This window comes from Carassius gibelio, chromosome B13 (genome assembly GCF_023724105.1).
Source record: "Carassius gibelio isolate Cgi1373 ecotype wild population from Czech Republic chromosome B13, carGib1.2-hapl.c, whole genome shotgun sequence".
NCBI lineage: Eukaryota > Metazoa > Chordata > Actinopteri > Cypriniformes > Cyprinidae > Carassius > Carassius gibelio.
The window spans coordinates 15656760-15681680 of NC_068408.1; the positions used below are offsets into that span (position 1 = coordinate 15656760).

Here is a 24921-nt window from a genome sequence, read left to right on the forward strand (position 1 = left end):
CGCATCAGCAAAGTTGAAACAATTCAAAATGAGTCTAACTGTGTACATCATTTGACCCTTTGAGTTTCTATTTTTTTAAATATTTATTTTTTTATTGTAAAGCTTCATTAGAGATCATTTTATTAATGAGCATTTCCTCTGATATTATTGGAAATGGTATTTTCTTATTAATTAAGTAGTATAATTGTCAGAGTTCATTTGTTTTAAAATCAACAATATTGTGCATTTGGATGAGTGCCTGAAATTGTGATTAAACAAGTCAACTACAAATTAAGTAATTATAATTTTATTTTGGCTACTCAAGGTATAAAGTTATAGTTTCAATTATATTTGCTACAAATTTGGAAATTATCTTTATATTTGCTATAATGTTTTAATTTATTTTTTGATCAATAATATATTGGATTATTAATGTTGAGTGTTGTATTTTGCACATGTTGGTATTCCAACATGTGATATAATCCACTCAATTTATCTAAATTTAATTTTAACTAAATAAATTATGCATTTAGCCCTCTACAATTCGTTACTATGTCTGATTACTAGATCACAATATACTTCATATTACATTACACATCCATATATTTCAATGTAACCAATAATATTTAGTAAATGTATTTAAATAGTTTTTAAATAGTTTGGACACCCTAAATTTTACATCACATTTTCAGAGAGAGAATTTCAATTTCAGAGGTAACAAAGTACAAATTCAATTTTAAAAATATATTTCCTTTATTTCATCAATAAACAAACGTTTTAACGAAAACAAAGATACTCTTATAAGAGCAATGGTGTGTAAGAGAAACACCTTAAATATAAATCTATTAATTAAATATTTGCACAAATAAAGAAGACTGTGTCATCTAGAGAAAATCAAATATGTACAAAAACACACTCTATAAAAATAAAAGCTAGTGTTTTTTTTTTTTCAGTCTTGAAGTGAATCGTCGATGTCAATGTCTACATCAGACTCTTCTGTGAAATCTCTCTCCTCGTCCTCTCTGCCCTGGGATCCGGGGCTTTTTGGAGGCACAGCGAGTCCCAGTTTGGCTAGTTTGGCTTGCTGTTGCTCAAGACTCTGTTTTCTCCACTTGATGCGTCTGTTCTGGAACCAAACTTTAACCTGGAGTTACAAGAAAAATAGTTTAGCATCTGATCTATGGGAACTAAATGTTTGGGTTACATAAATATATAGCCTATATATATATATATTAATAATTATATTTCATAATTTACCTGTGCTTCTGTGAGTTGGAGGGCAGATGCCAGGAGGAAGCGCTCTGATCCGACCATATACTGCTGCCGTGCGAACTCCTTCTCAAGTCTGGAAAGCTGCTCGTTCGTAAAACTTGTGCGCATCCGCTTTGATTTTCCAGCTTTGTGTTTATAGTGAGCGTGGACTGCTGCTTTGGCCAGTACAGAATCTGTGCGTGAGAAAAGTTGCATTGGTTATTAAAACATTTCTCCTTTATCTCAGTTAAAAGCCTATCTTTAAAAATGGATTTGTCAAACATACCTTGTGCGTACATAGCTCCACGACATGTTGTCTGGTAGTTGTAAGGCGGGTAGCAGAAGACAGGATACCCAGTCTGCGCATGCATGATGCTCTGGTTGAACGCAAAATGTGGCATTTGCGAATACACCTGTGTCGCAAATGGGACGGCGGAGCTCGGGACTGGCGCTTGGTTGGATATGTTCCGAGACACACTTGTCCTGTATCTCTCTGTATGGTCAGGCCTCGCAAGCAGAGCTTCGATTGTGAAGGATTTCCCTATGCTTGGTTTTGATGAAGTGGCATAGTCCGGATGGAAAGGGCGCACTGATTGTCCATAGGTTTCATAAGCTCTACTAGGCATCTGCATGGCTTCTGTTTGGTTGGGTGAAAAATCCAAAAATCTGAATAAACCTTATAGGCACTAGAGATGTTCTCGATCTTGTGAAGACTGGAGTGAAATGAATCTGGAAGAGCGAGCGGCTGTTTTATACCTGCTCAGGGGCGCGAGGTGTGAACGACCCCCAGCGCGCCTTTGTCTTTTTAAGTGGCAGATGAGTCAAACGAGCGGCTCTACAAGGGATCCAATTAACTGATGGAGTTGTAACAAGCTGAGATTGTCAAATATCCTAATGGCCCTCTGCACTGCATTCCCCCGGAGGTATAACCCAGAAACACACAGAGGGGGTCAAGAGCCGAGAGCCAGGAGGTCCAGATTTACTACAAATTCCTGTATGGCTGTGCGCCACAGAAACGTCCTGTGAGAAATACATTGATGTTAGCCAACTCATCTTATTTTTCCTGTGAGAGTGCATTGATGTTACCCAATCATCGTATTTAATCTATTCAAAGGTACCGCCGAATGCGACCCACAGTGGAACAAATTCCCTTACATTCAGAGGTCAAAGAAAAAGAGAAAAAACACTACTAATCACATTACGCCTCGGCTCGTACATCTCTATGAAAGCCTGTTGCCAGTCTTTAAGACTCCAGATTGTCATCTAAATCTTTGAATCGTGGTTAGTGAACTAATTCGTAATTTAGGCCACACATTCTATCAAACTTCAGAAAAGTCCCGATAAGTGCAATTTTCAACCTCTTTGAAGTTGTTTAATGATTAAGAAAACGTGACGAGTTGAAACTCATTTAATCGGCCAGAAATGATTGTGAAAAGTTAATTAGATTGAAGCTAAGATGTTGTTATGGCATAATGATGAAAAGGTGTTTTACGGCGCAGACAACAGTAGCCTCACACCTTTGTGGATAATGTCAGAATTCACTTCCAGTTTCAGTCTCGAGGTGTCAAATGAAAGCAGGTATGATAGTGAGATCTCTTCTACTGTGGTTCATGTAAACACATTGATCAGTTCTCCTCCCTCAATCAGGCGCTGGCGTGTATTGCACCTTGTGCCAATTGTGTTTTTGTCAGTTTTGGTGTTGCCAAAAAATTGGAGAGGACATTTGCGGCACCTGGGCTTTAGTTTTCTCACTCTGGGTGCGAAGCCCGCTGACTTGACTTCGTGTCGGGATAGTAACTCAGATGAGCAGCTAATCTATTGTAAAGTTTCGCTTCAGAAGTCCACGTGATACGTGACCCATAAGCTTCTATCAATAGTTTATAATTTAATAAATTCAGCCACTTTCTCCTTTCGATATCAGTTAAAGAAAAATTGTGACGGGGTTGCACACACTTACTTGTAGACAATATGACTGAAATTGTGAAATAAAGAGTACCTGTCTCACAGAGCAGAAACTTTAATAATAGCAATAACAAAAGCATTGCACTCACATGCAAAGAAGTGGGAGGTGTGTCACTGTATAACAATGATTAAAGCTTATGATCACCAAAACATTGCAGGTTTACTATATATATATATATATATATATATATATATATATATATATATATATATATATATATATATATATATATATATATATATATATATATATATATATTATAACTTGCGACAAAACGATTGAAAATAAAGCATTGTGATTTTTGTTGTGTGTCTGGAGCATATTCATGTCTGAACAAAGCTCGATTTTGAGGACCAGTGATGGGAGGAAACCACTTAGCTTATGTAAAGAGGGAGTCCCCATTACTGTCTCTCAATTAGGACATAAAACGCCACAGATGAAAAGCAGCGGCTTCACTAAAGGAAGTGATTTGCTTTCTAACACTGCTTTAGAACAAAGACGCGCTCTTTCAAGGGAGGATTATAGTCAGCTCTGCAAACTTTGCGCGCTCACTACTAAAAGACATGTCCAGTGCAGATGACTTGCTAAAACACAGTTAAACAGTTCTTCCTTTGACTGGCGCGTTTTCTAATTACAGCAGCGCACCTGACACCAACGCGTCTAATGAACAGCGCAAATAGCGCGCCTCTGCGCCCGGAGCAGCTCCGCGTCTGACCACCTAGACCAAGTTGTCCTTGTTTGTTAACACGTTTCTCTGAACGGGCTTGGAAGAAAGGAATCACGCCGCGCGAGGCGGTGTTTACGTATTAACGTTTAGTCCTCACGTCTGAATCCTAAGCAAGCACATCTGGACAGCAGTGTTTGCGCGCTTGCCCCTTAGACTATGCGAAATTATAAGGGTTTTTCTTTTTATCACCAAAAGATAGAAATTGAGATACTTTTTTGTCCTCTGTTTATTGCTTTAACATACGCCTTGTCTGTGTACTTTCATAAAAAAAGTGAGACCAGGCTAAAACATGAACCTGATGGATTTGTTCTCAAGACATTTTTTTTGGCAGGTCATTTTCTTCTTGTGGAAAAATAACATCTAATCGTTTCTCGTATAACAACTTTACAGTTGTGGGAAGCTAGCAATTCTGCATTATTCCCTTGTACTCCAGAGCATAATTTACTTTCCACTGTGAAGAGGTTGACCATAGCAGCAGCTGAAATGCCCCAACACCATTACACATCTTCCTCCATTCTTCTCTGTGGTAGAGATGCATTTATTATTGTATTTCTCATCATATCCTCAAAGGCACCACTCCAGTGCACCACCATGCAACTCATGTGATAACTCGTTTATACAGAATGCATAGGTTCAGACATCAACTAAAATCAAGGATGAGTTCTGGTTTGTGTATTGGAGCCAGACAGAGTATACACTGATGGGCTTTTTTGTGTTGGTGGTCCTTTTCATAGTCATAGTGAAGTACAGGCTGCCCCTCCTTCAACAACATCCTTTTTTTCTGGAAAACTGAAACTCAACACACCACCAAAAAGCTGTCACATCAGACCTTCAAATAAAATTATTTTCGGACAAAAAACACTGATGTTTTATTATTTGTATTGATCTTAAATGTGGCCAATTCTGGCTAAGTGTAGTGATTATTTTGAGTACATATAGGTTAAAGTTAAAAATCTTAGATTGTAAAAATATTACACTTTTAGTTTCTCACTTTTCTTTTGACTTACCAGGTTGTGCATCTACTTTACTAGACTGCATTGTGAGTTCAACAAGATACAATTTCAGTTCACTGTTAAAGACGGTTTTGTTTTACTAAGTTTTACTAAAAGTGCAATTGGTTTCATTGATAGGATATAATGCTTAGTGTTTTACTTAGCAAGTGTCATTAAGATGTTTACCTTGGATGTGAAAACTGACCAATTATCTCCACTTATTATCTCACCTCAGTCAATAGGCATCAAGCTAACTTCTGTGCATGCAGGAGTTGCATAATACTGCAGAATGGACCATCCAGTTTCTATTCACTCCAGTAGGACCATCAGGGTCATCAAGGAGAAACAAGGCAAATTGGTCTATCTATCTCACCTTTACTGTTTCGAGCAGTTTAACTGGACGACCAGGTATATCCTACGTCTAGCTTCAATACACATTTCAGCCAGACTTTTCTTAGACTTTTCATTAAACCATCATGACTATGATGCAACTCTCAACCATCGTGACTTTGGTGCTTTCTGGACTAAGAAAAGTCATGGATGTATTTTTTTTAAACGGCCTGCTAGAGATTCAGAAAAATCTACTTTAAAGAGACAAACGTGGCTCTTTTTGCACGCAATGCAAACTAGAGCAAAGCTAGATTTCTCAACCTCATGCCGTTTATTGCTCTATTTTTATAAAGCTCCTCAAATACTATAGTTCTAAGGGAGTAAAAACCTAGCTAAACCGATGTTATAACAGGGGTCTATTTCAAGTTTATTCGACTATTGACTTAAATAAAACTCAGTTAATTATATCAAGGACATATTTAGGTTACCAAACAATATATATATATATATATATATATTGAAGGAGTGGATGCCGAGTTGCCATATCCTTCATACCAGAGATGGGACCAAGTCCCCATGTCTGCTTCATACTGATATTATATTATATTATTACATGATTTCTTGTTTGACTATTAATCAAGTTATAGCAAGAGTGAAATGTGTAACCTTATGTGTGCTGTATTTCTTTTCCTCAAGATTAATGTCCACATATTATGTGTGTGTATCCAACCGTAATGATAAGACACTTGCCAGTGCTAGAAAGCCTTGAATTTTAGATAAGTTCTCTGTGTATGTGTGCTAGTATCTGTCTGTACAGGGAGAAGCTCAGACAGTCCCAGGACAAACAATCAACTGCCAGTGTCCAGCGTATCAGATCTACGTCTTTGGAGAGTTTTATCTAGGTTTTGGAACCAATCAGAATTTTGTTGACTCATGTATTGACGCAATTAGTATCCTCTGTCAGGGTATAACTGTGGTTGATTTTGTATTGTACTGGGGGTGGCCTGCGAACTCCTTCGAGAGTGTTGAAGCTGACTTCTGCTGATGAAATTGCAAACTATTTTCTTCAAGTAAAATTATTATTATTAATTGAACTCATCTCTGAGTCCTGGTCTTCATTGCGACATATCTGGTCCTTGGGTTTTAACTGTAAATTCCCCTACAGTTAATGGTGGAGGATCGGCGGGCAATAGTTCTTTGTTGACATCCCTGATCAATCATCAAACCAAGGTAGGAAAGATTTTAGATTTAATATTATTGGTTAGGAACTGTCTGTAAGTGGAGGGGGTCGAGAGAAGGAGGAACGATAGACTCACTCAGACGTGAGGGGGTAGACACCAGCTCCAGGGTGGAGTAGGTAAATTGGTGTCACAATATACCTGTAAATAAGTAACCTTGTGAATATAAGGGGTACAAGTACACATCGGTAGGTCTTGATATAAGATATTTAGAGATGTGTACAGTTACAGAGGGAACAGGTGCACACCTATAGGTCTTAGAGAGAGACGTAAAAATTTGTTTCTAGGTGTGCACAGTCCAGGGGGGGACAAAAACGCATTCTTAACAGGCATGTGAACCCGTAAAGGGCAGTGCTGGGTCAAGCACCGAGGGACAAGGGACACATAGGGCCGTAAATAGGCAGTGCTGGGTCAAGCACAGAGAGCCAAAAAGCACGAGAGGCCATAAAGGGCAGTGCATTTACGGCCGGGTAAGCCAAAGTAGGGGTATGGGAAATCCCGAGAAGAATGTAAGACGCTAGACGGGGGTTCTAGTCGTATCTCGCTCTTCCAACTCTCGATCACCCACCATTACAGACAGGGGCGCCCCGAGCTTAGAAATAGGCCAGGTCAGTGGTTAGGGAAAAGAGTATCCAAAATTAGTGTTTAAAAATAAATAGTGATAATTCATATGTGCACCTATAAAAATATAGGGATATATGCAAAGGGAAAGTATTGATTGATCTGGGATGCCTCAGGAACAACCCCAAAAGAGCTAAAATGTAGTTTTCATGACCCTGATTGGATTGGACCAGTATATGGAAATTCTGGAATATACTTTGCAATTTCATCACGCAGAAGTCAAGTGCTGTTGGTAAGATCGCCGCCTCAATATGTTTTTGGTTTATGATAGAAATATGACTGACAAATTAGGTAACCTGGTCAGCCCTGATAGAAATAATGAAACAGAAGAGAGCAAATGCTGTAAACAGTTTGGCTCTGAAGCTCTGACTTTAAAAATATATATATATTCTCTGAATTCATTTAAAGAATGATCAGTCTGAGCTTTAATTCTGATTGTAATGTTAAAACAAAAACTTGATTGGCTTTAAACTTAGAAAGAACCTGAGAAATAAACATTTATAAATGTATGTGCCGATTTGTTAAAAATAATCCCAGAAGTAACTGAGTGATGATTTAATCTGATTCTCTGTGCATAGAAGGTTTAAATGACAAAGAATGATATCATAAGACCTGTTCCAGTTCCTATATAATTGTTGAAAGTCCTGACAAGGAATACTGAACAGAATTCTGGGTTAGTGAAAAAAAAAAAAAAAAAAAAACTGTAGGCACACAAATTGGCAGTGGCATTTTGGAAAAACTTAGAAGCTTATGTTTTGTTAAAAAAGATAAAATTACTTTGACTACAATGAAGCCGTTGTTTTATCTCATGCTGGCCCCCACCATGACTCTGGCTTAAGCAGTAAAAATACCAGAGACATGTTCTGAGTAAAAAAAAAAAAAATTTAATTCCTATATTTACTAATGTTTGGCCAAAAGAGTAATTTTATTGTTGGATTGCAAAATTGTAGTCACGCAGCATCATAAAAAAAGAAAAAAGAAGAGAAAAGAAAATTATTTTTTGTTTATGAGATGATAAAGTTGTAAACAAGTAACATAAACAGGGGTTTCAAAGTAACTTTGAAGACAGCATGCTAGCAAGACCCAAAGTAATATACCTGGGTCAGATAACCTCTGACAGATTTAAAACCAATGTTGAAATTCAGAAGCCATGGCCAGAATTAAGTGAATGAATAAATACAAGTTGATGTAAAAGTAATGACAATGACTGCAAAGAACTTTGAGAAACATTTGAGTTGCGAAAATAAAGTAAAAATACAAATATAAAGATGTTTATTTTTAAAATGCATATAATTTCTGACAAGTTTTAAACTGGGCTAGAGTAAAATGATAGTACGATGAAATTATGTTAAAAATGAATGAAAATGCATTGTTACGAGTCCTGAATCCCTCAGAGTTCTCTCTCTCTCATTCAAAGTAAGCTAAAATGCCGTTATCTGAGCTTGTGTTTAAGTGATAAGATATTTATAGTACAGCACAGTGTTTCAGTCAAATCATAGGCAGAGATGCTAAAGGACATGCTAAAAAGAGTTCAGATTTAATGCATTAAGAGGGCAATTGGTAGTTAAATGTTCAACTGCCCAATGCATGTAAGAAATAAGAGATTATAAAAATAATGAATAACAATTTAGGAGCAATTGTTGAAGAGACATGAGGTCTTTAAAATCATAATACAGACCCTGAGCTATAGATGTAATAATTCTGAATAGTTAAACAGTTGTATTGCTATTTGTTCTATGACCAGTAACTTATCTGTCTTATTTTTAGTCTCCACCATCATACAGGGCCTGATGGCTGCAGCTACAGAAGCAACAGAAAATTACAATGAATGGACGGGTGTGAAAAATAAATTCACTGAGTAATCTCAGCATGATAGTTTGGAGGTATCCAATTGAGTTTAGCGATTAAATATTAGTTTGATTAACCTTTTTCAATGTTTTAACACTAGTAGGTGCTGTCAATGGCTCTCATGGTTCTTGAGTGCACCTTTCCTAAGCTGCAGGAAATACTGGATTCTGGAAGAAGACTGTCGAGGATGTTGCAACGGGAAAGAGTGGTTACCAGTGTGCATGAGGTGATTTCTCAATGACGGGTAAGATCCTCTTCTGGCCAATAGGGGACAACCTAAGGCAGGGGGTCACCGCCACTGGGCACCTGCCCTGAAGGGAGGTGTTATATGTGAGATGGTAGTGGAGTTGAGCGGATGCTTGATAGGCCTAGAGCATCATTAAGAGGGGAACTGTATGAAGTACAGCAATCTGCCTCAAAATGTGAGCTCCTCCAGACCTGATCACCAGCAACCGCATTCCTTGACTGATTGTTGTGACAAGCGTCCACAACTTGATGCAACTATGCCAGTGGATCACACCCTGAGGACAAGGAGCTTATTTATAAAAAGTTAATGGCAATGGGCTTTCAAGAACCATCTGAGACCATGTGATGACAGACATTATTTTGAGACAAAAATTTCTTATGAGGCTAAAATGATATTGAACTAATATGTCTATATCATAGTCTTTACTCATGCAGGTCATTAGGCATGACACAAGATGATAACAAGATATGGTGGTGGCTAAAAATGAAGACTGCTTCTGCTTAATCAAGAGATGGTTTAGATAACAAAGGTTAAGGGAATTAAGCATGTAAGGTAAATATAATTTTAAAGAAATGTTCCTAGCATTATGTATTTTAAACAGTCTAAACTGAGATTTTAGATCTAGAAACTTTGACATTTTTAACTTATTTGAATAATTTAGGGTTATATGTTGTAATGAATTTTATATTATAGTCTAAGTTAAAGTTTGGCAAAAATTGTCAAAATAAATAAATAAATAATATTTTGCACAGTAAGAGAGAGAGAGTGCTTGAGTGGAGGCAGGGATGGTGCTCTTCTTCTATTATTGGCCTGCTAAGAAAGAGTAACCAAAACAGAGCAATAATTTTAAGACCAAAACAACCCAGCTGATTTTTCTCAAAATAAAAATCATTAATGAACAGGCAAACTTTGAGATTAGATAAGAGATTAGGTACAAACTTGGTAAAATGCACAGACAATGTTTGAGTTTAAATCCTTCCGATTTAATACCAAAAGGAAAACCTTAAATATGAGCTGTTAAAATATAAATGTGTTAAGTATGTGCATGCATGAGGATGGCTATATATATATTATTGGGGGACAATTCTGTTCCTGTTTTGTTTCAATTGAGTCACTAACCTCTGGAATGAGTGTTTTATCATTACAGATGTGTTAAGTGAAATTACTTTACAGAAGTCGATAATTCTGAGTGAAACTAATGAAAAGACAATGCCAAACATGGGACGAGCTTTAAGTGGATTGGTTATCCAGCTCTGTCTGCTACTGGTAATAATGACTTGTTTTGTCTTTTATAATACTGATTTAAATCACTCTCTGGATTAATATGTTAAAGAGTGTTTATATGATTGGATTTGTGAAATTTAAGTTTGCCGTCCAAAATGGGTTTAAAATCCATGCCTAAATTTAAATGAGGGTCTAAATTTTAACAAGTTAACACTTTGTTGTTTGAATGGTGAAGGTAAATATTTTAGACTTGATGGCAGAAAAACAGTGACAGATTGGCTACGTCACTAACCAAATTATCCAGAGAGCACCCTCACATAAAGAAGCCTGGTGGGAAAACAAAGGAGTGAATCCTGCTTGTGTAATATAGTGCAAAAGCTTTATGTAGTGGTTTATGTAGAACAGAGATAAGTTGAACAAAAACGTGTGGATAGCCCCTTAATGGAGCAAATCCATAACAAGAGGTTTGAATTAATTGAAATAGCACAGCAAAAAAAAAAAATTATAATAATAAATTTTGTTTAAACAACACAATTGTAATAGGCTCTATGGAGCTGCTTATGAACACTTGTCAAGTCAAATTAATATTGTGAACACTGACAGGTCTTTTTGATAATGTATACTGTTTCAATACAGATTTACAGAAACTGAGGATGTCTCTTTAATAAATATTTGGCTGTTTAGAACTAAGTAATAGTATTGTTCATTTAGTAACAGTATTGGGAAATCTGTGTGCTCTTTTTCAGTTTATAATAATTTTGAGTAAATTAATATCACTGCCAAATGACAAACATGAACGAGGGGTTTTTAAGACATTGATCAAGTAGCTGACCTGTAAGCAAAACAAAACAGTGAGAACTAAATTGACTTAATACGAGGTATTGAGGATTTGCTTCTGAATGTGTCGTTAATATAGTCTGAGTACAGTAATATGGTATGATAATTGACAAGACTTACATTTAAAAAAAAAAAAAAGGGTAATAATAAGGCAATGAGTATGGTTAACAGTAATGTCCTGGTATAAAATACATGCATGACAATAAGTGGATAGGTTAGTTGTATTTTTGAAGTTAGACACTTCGATACTTAAAATGTAATTTTGATCAAATGTTGTTAACAATGACAAGTTTGAGTTAATGGTTAATGTATGTTTAAACAGCATGTGAACTATGATGACTGCAAATGGATTCGTGGTGAAAGTAAAACTTAATAAAAGGGCTATTAAGTAATAAACTAGGAACTGCTCTAGGTTTTCGAGGAAATAATGATTATGATTATTTTTATTTTTAAAGATGGCTCAATATTGATCTTACTTATTTTTGGTTTGTTTATTTTTGTGTTTTTAACACCAAGTTTGGAATGAAAGGGTAAAATGGATATTCAATCTCTATAATTGTACCATTGATCGGGAAAATGATAGATTTTCATAAAATAAGGGTATCTTTACTGGGATTTAGGTTATAAGCAATGTCTGTATTTGGTATCTGTGAGGTGACTGAGGGTCTGACATATGTCAGGAATGCAATAACAGTGGTTATTCATTTAGCCCGGCTTCCAGAGAATAATATATATACGTTTATTGTAATGAGTTTATTTTACGATATGACCAAATTAACTAAAATTCATCATAGTTGTATAAGACATGTTAAAAGAAAACAAATAAGACAAATATCCTTCTTAAGGGTTACATTTTTTTTTGAATTGGTTATAGTGTATGCGTTTTTCTTTAATGATTTGTTAAATCTGGTTAATGAATATGCAAATTTAGTCTTAAGGCTGTTGGATAAATGTTTGGTTTTAGAGGGTAAGTGTGAAGTAGCTGTAGTAGGAAGAGAGGTATTTACAAAGATATGTTGATGAAAGTGAGGACACTTTTCCAGGTAGAGGGACACACAGAATGATTCACTGGAAAAGACATTATATGAAGAAAGACTAGTGCAAGTGGCGATATTGTGGGATTAAGTAAGTAGATGAATTTATATGGGAAGTAAGAATGATTATGGGAAGTATTTTGTACAAAATAATGTGTTTATTACTAGAAATGTCAGCCAGTACCAGAGATTTTAAGTATGCACATGTTTAAGTTGACCAACAGTCTGCATTCTTAGCATGCATCACAACGACACCTGACCTCATTTATTAGACCAGATGTGGGGTATTAGACCCCACATTGATCTAAAACGGGGGACTGAAGGAGTGGATGCCGAGTTGCCATATCCTTCATACCAGAGATGGGACCAAGTCCCCATGTCTGCTTCATACTGATATTATATTATATTATTACATGATTTCTTGTTTGACTATTAATCAAGTTATAGCAAGAGTGAAATGTGTAACCTTATGTGTGCTGTATTTCTTTTCCTCAAGATTAATGTCCACATATTATGTGTGTGTATCCAACCGTAATGATAAGACACTTGCCAGTGCTAGAAAGCCTTGAATTTTAGATAAGTTCTCTGTGTATGTGTGCTAGTATCTGTCTGTACAGGGAGAAGCTCAGACAGTCCCAGGACAAACAATCAACTGCCAGTGTCCAGCGTATCAGATCTACGTCTTTGGAGAGTTTTATCTAGGTTTTGGAACCAATCAGAATTTTGTTGACTCATGTATTGACGCAATTAGTATCCTCTGTCAGGGTATAACTGTGGTTGATTTTGTATTGTACTGGGGGTGGCCTGCGAACTCCTTCGAGAGTGTTGAAGCTGACTTCTGCTGATGAAATTGCAAACTATTTTCTTCAAGTAAAATTATTATTATTAATTGAACTCATCTCTGAGTCCTGGTCTTCATTGCGACATATCTGGTCCTTGGGTTTTAACTGTAAATTCCCCTACAATATATATATATATATATATATATATATATATATATATATATATATATATATATATATTCACAGTAGCCTACATGTTTATCACGTTTATTGTGCACACAACTGTTCAAAAGTTTTAAAGTTTTATCCTCACCAAGGCTGCATTTTTTTGATCAAAAATACAGTAAACTCATCGGTATTGTGAAATATTATTGCAATTTAAAAGAAATTTGTTTTCTATCTTAATCTACTTAAAAATGTAATTTATTGCTGCAATGTCAAAGCAGTCAATGCTCCGGCCTTCAGTGTCACATAATCCTTCAGAAATCATTTTAGTATGATGATTTGCTGCTCAAGAAACATTTATTCCTATTATTATTGGTGTTGAAAACAGTTGTGCTATTTTTTTTTTTTTTAATGAACAGTAAGTTTTTATTTACATTTATTTGAAAACAAAAATCAAAAAAAAATTGTAAAGTCAAAAGCAAACTTCTGAACAATGTCTCCTTGCTGAAAAAATAATTAATTTCATGAAATGAAAATTTCAGCCAGGTCACGATGTACACTGAGAAATATTAAAACACGCTTCATCCAAAATTTAGTCATTTTTTAAGTCAAATGATTTAAAAAATATGATTTATCTCTGAATCAACCAAGTATATTAGGTTACACCAGCAAACAGTCATAACTTTATTGCAGGTTGTCACTTTTTGTCTATCTTAACTGTGATTCATTTTTGTTTGCCTGTATACATGGAAAGTGGAACTATACCTACTTTTTCGATGCTGTAATTTTAAATTGTGCTCCACATTTCTTCATTTATTAAATACTTTTCAAGAGATTTCTAACTTTTTGCTTTAACAAGCAACTTCAACCGAGCACCAAAGTCACGATGGTTGAGAGTTGCATCACAGTCATGATGGTTTAATGTCATCTCTCTACAACACTTTGTGGATGATGTAATGTTAACAAGATGTAGTAAGAGTGAGACATGAGATCTGAGATAAAGCAGATTTTATATTTCTCCAATCATAGTTGTAGTGTGAAAATAGCAGAAAGGTTAGTTTGACAGAGGGGAGTGAGTAAAGGTGTAGTCCCTGGAGAGAGTGATATTTTGCCTGTGTATTCAGGCTGTCTGACACAGTTTGACCCCACCTTGACTTGATGGTCCAACATATTCAACAGGACCAATCGCCATCTCAAATGCTTGATTTCTCTCTGTAGGGCTGCAGGGTTTAAAAACACCAGGCCATTGTCACGATCATTCAGGCCATGCAACTAATGTCCTATTATCCTTCCAGCTCTTTGTCTCTTTCTTGTCTGCTCATCAGGAGAAACAATAGAACATGGATGGAACTGAAGACTAATAAGGTAACTTGATTGCTTTTTTGGAAAAGTGATTGCTTAGAAACCAAAATCAGATCCTGGGGTCAAACACTTGAACACTTTCCTGGGAAAGTTGAATCATGTGAAGAAAAAAAAACAATTCTCATTATTGCTCTCCTTTTTATACTATTTTCAGTGTGCATCTTAATGATTATTCATATTTATATTGAATATCAAAAATGTCAGTTGAACAGGAATTATTTGTGCGTCTTTAACAGGCTTGAATATTATAATAATATGTAATGTTATTATATGGAATAAATATTATAATAAAATGTTATTTATATTTCAGTGATTGTTTCATGCAAAGCCGAATTTTCCACATCATCACTTTAGTCTCACATGATCTTTCAGAAATCATTTTAATATGATGATTCACAACTCAAGAAACATTTCTTATTACTATGAGTATTCAAAACATGCTGCTTAATATTTTGTCAGAACTGATACAAAATGTTCAGGATTCTTTGATGAAATGAAAGTTTAAAGGAAAAACATTTATTGAACATTCAAACATTATCTGTAACATTATAATGCCCTTGCTTCCACTTCTGATCAGTATTTTTGGCAATGAAATGACATTGCAAATTGTTCTATTAAAAATGTAGTGATCTGTTAAATTGATTTTGTATGTACATAGTCTCATCATCTATTCACAGTTAATTAAGCTTGGTAGCATCATATAATCAATATAAATGTTTCACATTTTATAACCAAAACAAAGTGTACTCTAGATAAAGACAATAAACTTTTCATACTAAACATGGAATATACAAATCTTTTATTTATATTCATTCTGATCTAATATATTTCTACCTACATAATTTATTGTTGTATTAGTCTGATCTGGTAATGTCTGTTGGTTTATGGCCATTACAGTCTTCAATACAAGAAGACTGTCATATGTCACAGCCTCTGTCACACTCGGCGACATGCCTTTTTACACAGTGGTGTAAGACGGTGTGAAATTTTCACTCGAGGTGAACATTGTGTCGACAGAATGTGATGTTTGGTGTAATCTCAATAAATCAATAATGGAATGTGTGTTCTATCGATAGCCTGTCCCACACAGGTGGTCCTGGGGAACAGGGGAGAGTTTACAGTGGGATTTTAGACTGAGAAGTGGAATTATATGGGCCATTTTAGGGGGTTATTTGGGAAAGTTATGCAAGGTGACACTCTTTAATGGAGGTGAGAATTGGTGGGTTGGACTTTGACACTTGATCTTGTTTACACTTCCTGTCACAGAGAGTGAGAGAGAGACAGAGAATAGGGAGTAAATAGTGTCAGAATACCTGACTACTGTGAACAGCCCTGGACTAAGAAAAGTCATGGATGTATTTTTTTTAAACGGCCTGCTAGAGATTCAGAAAAATCTACTTTAAAGAGACAAACGTGGCTCTTTTTGCACACAATGCAAACTAGAGCAAAAAAAAATATATATATATATTCACAGTAGCCTACATGTTTATCATGTTTATTGTGCACACAACTGTTCAAAAGTTTTAAAGTTTTATCCTCACCAAGGCTGCATTTTTTTGATAAGAAATACAGTAAACTCATCGGTATTGTGAAATATTATTGCAATTTAAAATAAATTAGTTTTCTATCTTAATCTACTTAAAAATGTAATTTATTGCTGCAATGTCAAAGCAGTCAATGCTCCGGCCTTCAGTGTCACATAATCCTTCAGAAATCATTTTAGTATGATTTGCTGCTCAAGAAACATTTATTCCTATTATTATTGGTGTTGAAAACAGTTGTGCTATTTAATTTTTTTAATGAACAGTAAGTTTTTATTTACATTTATTTGAAAACAAAAATCTAAAAAAATTTGTAAAGTCAAAAGCAAACTTCTAAACAATGTCTCCTTGCTGAAAAAATAATTAATTTCATGAAATGTTTCATTTTTGGCATAAATTGTTTAATATTTTTCCCCCCAGTTTATTTTAATCTTTGAAAAGAGAACATGAGAAAAAATGGTTCCTTTATGTAACTTTTAAACCTATAAATGTTATAGATAGTAATACAAACTGATTCCAAAAAAGTTGGGACAGGTAGCAATAAGAGGCCGGAAAAGTTAAATGTACATATAAGGAACAGCTGGAGGACCAATTTGCAACTTATTAGGTCAATTGACAACATGATTGGGTATAAAAAGAGCCTCTCAGAGTGGCAGTGTCTCTCAGAAGTCAAGATGAACAGAGGATCACCAATTATCCCAATGCAGCGGTGAAAAATAGTGGAGCAATATCAAAAACAAGATTCCCAAAGAATAATTGTGAAGAGTTTGAAGTTATCATCATCTACCGTGCATAATATCATCCAGAGATTCAGAACATCTTGATCTGGACCAATCTCTGTGCGTAAGGGTCAAGGCCAGAAAACCATACTGGATGCCCGTGATCTTAAGGCCCTTAGACGGCACTGCATCACACACAGGAATGCTACTGTAATGGAAATCACAACATGGGCTCAGGAATACTTCCAGAAAACATTGTCAGTGAACACAATCCACTGTGCCATTCACCGTTGCTCGCTAAAACTCTATAGGTCAAAAAAAGGAGCCAAATCTAAACATGATCCAGAAGCACAGGTGTTTTCTCTGGGCCAAGGCTCATTTCAAATGAACTGTGGCAAAGTGGAAAACTGTTCTGTGGTCAGACGAATCAAAATCTTAAGTTCTTTTCGGAAAACTGAGACACCATGTCATCCGGACTAAAGAGGACAAGGACAACTCAAGCTGTTATCAGCGCTCAGTTCAGAACCCTGCATCTCTGATGGTATGGGGTTGCATGAGTGCGTGTGGCATGGACAGCTTACACCTCTGGAAAGGCACCATCAATGTTGAAAGGTATATACAAGTTCTAGAACAACATATGCTCCCATCCAGGCGTTGTCTCTTTCAGAGAAGACCTTTTTTTTTACCAACACGACAATGCCAGACCTCATACTGCATTATTTACAACATCATGGCTGCATGCGTAGAAGAAGGATCCGGGTACTGAAATGGCCAGCCAGCAGTCCACATCTTTCACCCATAGAAAACATTTGACACATTATAAATAGGAAGATGCGACAAAGAAGACCTAAGACAGTTGAGCAACTAGAAGCCTGTATTAGACAAGAATGGGACAACATTCCCATTCCTAAACTTTAGTAACTTGTCTCCTCAGTCCTTAAACATTTGCAGACCGTTATAAAAAGAAGAGGGGATGCCACACAGTAAACATGGCCTTGTCCCATCTTTTTTGAGATGTGTTGATGCCATGAAATTTAAAATCAACTTATTTTCCCCTTAAAATGAACTGATTTTTCCCTTAAAATGAACTGATTTTTCCCTTAAAATGAAATAATTTCTCAGTTTAAACATTTGATATTTCATCTATGTTGTATAAAAGTAAAATATTGAAATTTTAAACTCCCACATCATTGCAGTCTGTTTTTATTCACAATTTGTGCAGTTTGCCCCAACTTTTTTGGAATCAGGTTTGTATTATAGCTCAGTGTAGGCAATTTTTCCTATACTGAAAATTCTGTTCAGACAAAATAAAGTATCCTTTTGACTGTATAATTGTGTGAATTTAGAAATGCAGGTTTTTTTTTTTCAAATTTCCATCAGTTCATCTTTAAGACAACTAATGTTCATCAAGCAGCCATCCTAGAAATCATTGCTCATCTTGTAAAACCTCTGGCAGTCGGTACACATCTCATAGTCTGGTTGCTAGCAAACACACATCCACACACAACAGCTTTCCTAGACAGATTAAATCAGTTTTACGTAGCCTGTACTTGCGGCCAACCTGTTCTTGATGCAATGGAACAAAGCCACTATGTGAATGCTGTTTTTCACTAGTGTCCTTCATAAGAGGACGAGATCAAAGGGCTGTAACCATGGAGATCACCCACACAATGTCACACACTCGGTCTGGGGAAGGTGGAGAAGGTTTGTGTGTTACAACTGTTGTCTGTGTTCCTCAGTGCTCATTGTGTTGGTCTTCAGACAAAGGCTTTTACTGCCCTCTAGTGGCAGTGAAGAGTGGGCTAACATATGCCATTTTCTTCAGAAGTCCTCCAAGGAAATATGTAGCTGTGGTAAAACAATTCTGAACAATTATATTAGAAAATATTTGTAAAATATCATATTAATTTATGTAGCTTAGCGATACGCAACATGAAAAATGTCACAAAAATTGGCAAATTGCATCATGTGAAGAGGGGGTACATTTTAATCTGTTTGATAATCACAATAAAATCAAAGTCAAATAAATAAAATTAAAATCTTTACTGTCATTTTTGCTGTTGGAAAATTTCATACTGACCCTAAACATTTGAAAATAAGGTAAAATATTGCACAATGGAAAGCAAACATTCCAATCAATCTTTCATATCAACAACAAAAAGAAAAAAGAAAAAAACATCCGGACACAAACATCGTTTATGAATGAATACTGTTTTCCATTCATGGTTAAAATTCATGATAATAAAGGTTTCTATTCTGTTATCTGTAATATAAATCTGTAATCTCCAGATGCTGCTAGATTTGTAACTTGCGTGTGCTTCTGGTGTAATTCACTTTAGTCAGTTATCTTAGCTGTATTTACTGTAAGCTGTTGTGCTGCTTGATATTGTAAACAAATTATTGGATAATTTCCCACACTTTGTTTTTCTTTAATAGCATTACTAGAGACATTGTATATATGTAACGAAGCCAGATGATGTTAACATCACTCCAAAAAATAATACTGATATGTTGCAGCATGATAATTAATATACCATAATATTTAATGTACCCTGCTATACCAAGGCACATGCTTGTGACATGAATAATGTGAAGAGTAGCTAAAGAGTGGTTGCTAGACTGAAGAATCAGTAAAAAAAGAATCGATCTAGAGCGCCCCCTGCCTCCCACCCAACTTCTGCACTATTCTAGCTTCACTAGGTCCCCTGGGGGTCTCTAATGCTAAACCCCACAGTACTAGTATTTAGACAGTACCTTACTAGTACTAGTAAAGTATTGTGCGCGTTAAACCAAGTGTAGCGTTGGGCTCATGAAGATATCCTTTTCCACATTAAAAGCTATTCACAGTTACGTCACACTGACGTAGGAAAACTATGGCTGTCAGAACGCCCTACAGATGGCAGCCTCAGAAATGTGTTGTCTATGGCCGCAATATATTTGACAAACAGCTGGTGTCATTATGATTCTCTTTGCCAACACTGAGACATGTCAGTCCTGGTATATTTTCTGATGGACAATCCCCATATGAACATTTATTTACTTGTGATTTTTTGAAAACCTTTTTTTGTATTTTAAAAATAATCATCCTACAGTTTTTAAATCACTTTCAGGGTTTGTTGTGATGGTCAAATAGTTGTAAATCTGCAATGAAACATTATATAAAAAGACAAACATACAAACTCCAGCATCAGGCCTACATTTAGTATTATATCAATTTATAACCGGTAGATGGTGCTGTTCCCACATCATTTTCACTGGCTGGTTCGTTAAGAAAATAATCTTCTTATCCCATAAAAATGTATTATCCTGTGACCAGTGAAGGAAATGAATGAGCAAATGCACATAGCTCACTGGATCTTTGAAACAATATATATATATATATATATATATATATATATATATATATATATATATATATATATATATATATATATATATATATATAAAACAGCTTTTATATTAATTAATAAGAGATAATCACTAAAAAATATTGAACGTTTGTCTTTATTTGAGCAATATAAGGTAATTAATGTTTAAGTACCAAAAGCTCATATGGACAATTAGGTAAATCAGTTGCCATGCATATTTCAAAATATTACAGTTAATCAATAGTGAATAAGTTTGTTGAAACAGCTAAAAACCCCCCACAGTAGTTATAAAATAGACAGCCGTTCAAACTGATGTAAAAATTTTGGATTTAGAATGAATATGATCCTGTGGCTCCATCTTGTGGACAACATTAGCATTACAGCCACTCTTCTCTCATTTTACGCATTGGGAATAATGCCTGACAGAAAGTCTGAAAGTGAACAAGCAGAACATCTTGTAGCAGAACTTCACTTGCGTTAGCATTCATATTGACTCCCATTCATTTTGGTGTCACTTTGACAGCGAATAACTTTACATATGAGCCGTTTAAAGACTCCGTTTGTCCATTATTTATTTTCTAAAGATACACGACAATGTATAAAGGTCTCCATTACTTTCTATGTCACAGTAGGCACAATAGGCTTACGATTGCGTCATAACCACGCGACTCTCTGTCGCATTACTGTACAGACAGGAGGAAAAGCTCGCAGGCAATTAACTTAATATGGCGTACTGGCGTTACATTTTAAAATACTATACAAAATAATTAATCAGAATACATACTCCTGCTCACTCACGCCAAAGAACTCCCTGCTCAAGCTCGTCGTCTCTGCAAGATTAACGATGGCAGTTTGCACGCACAGCTACTAGAAGGTTTACATCTGTCAGACAGGTTGCTGACATCATCAAGCTTCGTTTGAGTCTGTGCGTCAGAAACGGAAGTGCTAAAAAAACGCTAAAAATGGGCTTCACTTGTCTCAATTGAGTTTCAATGGGGTCGCTGTGTCCATTTCTTTTACTGTCTATGTGAACAAGTGAAAAAGTGAAGCCAAAGCGTTTCGATCGCCCCCCGGGTAGCTGGACCCAGTCTGGGTCGTAAACCTCATCCTCTCCATCTAATCTAATAGGACGTGAGACCAACAAATAAATATATTCTTACAAATAAGGTCAAGGAAATTTCGTTCAAGATACTGCATAAATTTTACCCTGCTAAACATTTTTTATCCAAATTTAACAAAGACATTGATGTAAATTGCTCATTTTGTTTTTTGCAGCCAGAAACTGTACCTCATATTTTCTGGCACTGTCGGTATACCAAAAGGCTGTGGTGGGAAGTTTCTAAATTTATAAATAACAAATTAGATTGTAATTTTCTTTTGTTATACGAACATGTAATATTTGGTTTTTTACAATATGAAAAGAGTATGGAAAAGGAAGCGTATATTATTAATCTTTTGATTATTTTAGTTAAGTTTCATATTCATAGGTGCAAATTTACTAATCAGAATCCTTTATTTTCTGTGGTATTGAAAGATTTAGAAAATTATATGGTTTCCATTAAGGACAGTACAAACAAAAAAGCTGTTAAAACCATGTATTTGTTGAATAATTTTAAGATTTTGTGAAATGTCAAAGCCTTTAATTTTTTGTTTGGTCTATTGAGTTTTATTTCTATTCAATTTTTGTATTTTACATTTGTGTATCTTTAACCCTGGCATTTTATTTTATTTTCTATTTTTATTTTCTTTTTTTGTATGTGTGTTCATTTTCTGTAATTGTTATTCTTGCAATAAAAAAAAAAAAAAAAAAAACGTGAGACCAACAAAATAATCGAATTACCCCACACTTCACCTACACTTGTTGTGCATATTATTGAATCCCTGCAAAATGATTACCCCTTTAGTTGAAGCCGCTACTTCTCAACGCTCCTTCTCAACGCTCCTTCTCAACTCCTAATAACCCTAAACCTACAAAGACTAGGGTGTAATAATCTGGCCGGGGTCAGAAACACGGAACTCGTCCAACCGTGCTTTTCACTTTAGTTTGAAAAGTGCATGGCTTCAACAACGTTGTCATCTGCTTCCACGTATAGCATGACAACAAATGAACTGCACTTGAAGCTTTCTGTAAATTAAAACTGAAACACCCAAAACTATACATGTCATCATAACAAGCTATACATGAAATTCTGGAGGGGACATGGGATGGTGTCACGTGGGACGTAAACACGTGCCATTATTCGATCTGTGAACTATAACATGTAAAAGGGGAACATGAAAAGAATATTCTAAAAGCAACTCATGTAAACACCTTAATCATAATATTGTCTTATTCAGAATAAGGTAAAGAATTAGATTGCTGCTGATGGATAAGAGCAGATGATCAGGATGACAACAGCTTGATGTGTGTGAGCATGTTCAACCACTAGAGTAAGTTCATTATCCATCTTCCTGTTATCCCCCAAGCATAGCCCACAACATCACATTTAGATGAATTCTAGTCAGTATTCAGCCTGCTGTCGCTTATCTAAAACAAACAAACAGTTGTGCCTTCTAGCAGTTATATGTTTGTTTGACACAGCTGACTGATTTCTGAGTGCTGCTGGGACAGAACAGGCTGAAAGAACTGAATTGATTTGGCAGAATTTATTCAACATGTTCAGAGGTTTTCTCTTGCCATGACTGAGTTATTGTGATTTTTCTCCTGAGATGAGTGCCATAGTTGAGATGTCGGAGATACAGTGCTTTCTTATTCAAAGGGACTTAAAGTTCACTTCAGAAACTGAAGCACCATGGTGTTAAGGTACTTGTGAAAGACTGTATTGTTGTTAGGCTCTGAACTAGATAACTGAAAGTTCATGGTATGTTCAAGTTAAAGGATGTTTACTGAAACTATCTCACCATGAAACTGCCACACCTTTGCTCTTCCTGGGTGGTTTAAAAACCACTTTTGCCTAAAAACAAAAACACATTTCTTGACATTTATTTGATTAAAAATAGTTTTTCTGTTCTCATCAACACTCATCAAGGCCCCTGAGGAGTGTTTATCACATATAATTTTTGCAGACAATTTTACACACTAATATTTTTAACTGTAAAATGTATTAATATTAGAACTTATTACTATTTTTTTTATAAGCTCTTATTTTTAGATTTTTAGTTTTCACTTAAATTTTAGTTTACATTTTAGTAATTTTTTTATGTGCTTTTCTCATTTTGATTAGCTTGTTTAAAATATTTCTACTTAATTTGAAATTATTTCTGTTTTAGTTTCACTTTAGTTTAGTTTTTGTACCTTAAACATTTATGCATTTAGCATTAAACGTAAACATATTTTATTTCTGTTAATTGCCAATGCAAAATGTAAAGTCGATTTAATTTGATTTAAGCTTTATTTCAATTAATGAAAATACTTTTTAAAAGTTTTAGCTAACACTGAGGTTCAAGAGAGGACCCTCACTGCATTCACTGCAAGCGTATGTAAACAGCTATTCACTTTTAGTTATGTTCATTTTTATGCATTACTGTTAAACGTGTACTTGTTAAATATTATTATACAATAAACCATGTATTATACATACAACAAACAACATTCTACACTTTAATATTTTAATCTCTAGTAATAGTACCATTGTTCAATTCATGACTGATAACTCATTTAAATAGGGTAAAATATGTCCAGGACTGTTCAGAGCAGTTGAAGTCCAGCATCAAATGATAAGCATAATGAAATATTGATCAGCACGGGATATGGATTATTCATGACGGCCTAGCTCAGTATAACACAGAAAGGGTTTTGCAAATCGGTGCATTAAACATTCCTGTGCAAACACAGAGCTGTATTAACACTGCTGATGGTCCACTTCACACACAATTACAGGCTGCTTTCGACTGGGCTGTGCCGAGCATTTGCAAATGTCCCATTTTACTGCACTATGTCTACTGCTCATTGCATTTTAAATTAGGACAATCAGTGTTTATAGGCCATCAATATGCGTCCCAGGACCCTGCAGAAGAGTGGCTGAAGGCAGCATCGCAGGCTGACTGGGGGTTTGATAAGGAAATGTTTAAGTCTTTAAAGAATGCTGGTAATCAAACAGCTGTTGCTCCCCATTGATTTCCACAGTATTTCTTTCCCAAAAGATCTTCTTTTGTGTTCATAAGAAAAGCAAGAAACGTATACAGGTGTGGAACGATTTGGTGAACCTTTCCTTTAATTTTGATAATAAGGAATGATCAACTTTTCTGCATTTCAAAATGACAAAATGTTCAAGATTGATTTTGAAAGCCTGAAAAACCATGTGGATAATTTTGATAAGTTTGAATCTGACCACGTTTGCTAAACTGTTAAGATATATTATCATCTGATCCTTTTAATATTGCAATAAACATTTCATGTTGCACATTGATCAGCCGCGTCACCTTTGAACCCTCCTCACGTTCTTCTGTGTGTTAATCTCCAGCTGTCACTGTCTTTGATCAGCTGTATAGGCCTGTCTATTTCACCTCTCTCTCTTCCTCTTTCTAGCCTTGTCGTCTCCTTTCCGTCTCAGGTCTGTTGGAACCCGTTGGCCTCTACGCCTCCCTCCCAACAAACCCCCTACTCTCCTTTTTCCAACGCTCTCCTCCCCCTTCTCTCTTTTGTCCCTGCTTTTTTTGTATTCCCTCCAGAACGCCGGCCTAAGGCTGAGTT

The 24921-nt window shown here is 35.5% G+C and overlaps 1 protein-coding gene across 1 annotated transcript; it reads right to left on the reverse strand.

The window, feature by feature from the left end:
* Positions 1-708: 708 nt before the first annotated feature.
* LOC127970758 (homeobox protein notochord-like) lies at positions 709-1950 on the reverse strand. The gene is made up of 3 exons (XM_052573469.1): positions 1517-1950; positions 1237-1424; positions 709-1123 (listed from the first exon to the last, which is right to left on the reverse strand). The coding sequence occupies exons 1-3, from the start codon at positions 1860-1862 to the stop codon at positions 929-931; spliced, it is 729 nt and encodes a 242-aa protein (XP_052429429.1). The 5' UTR covers positions 1863-1950; the 3' UTR covers positions 709-928.
* Positions 1951-24921: the final 22971 nt, after the last annotated feature.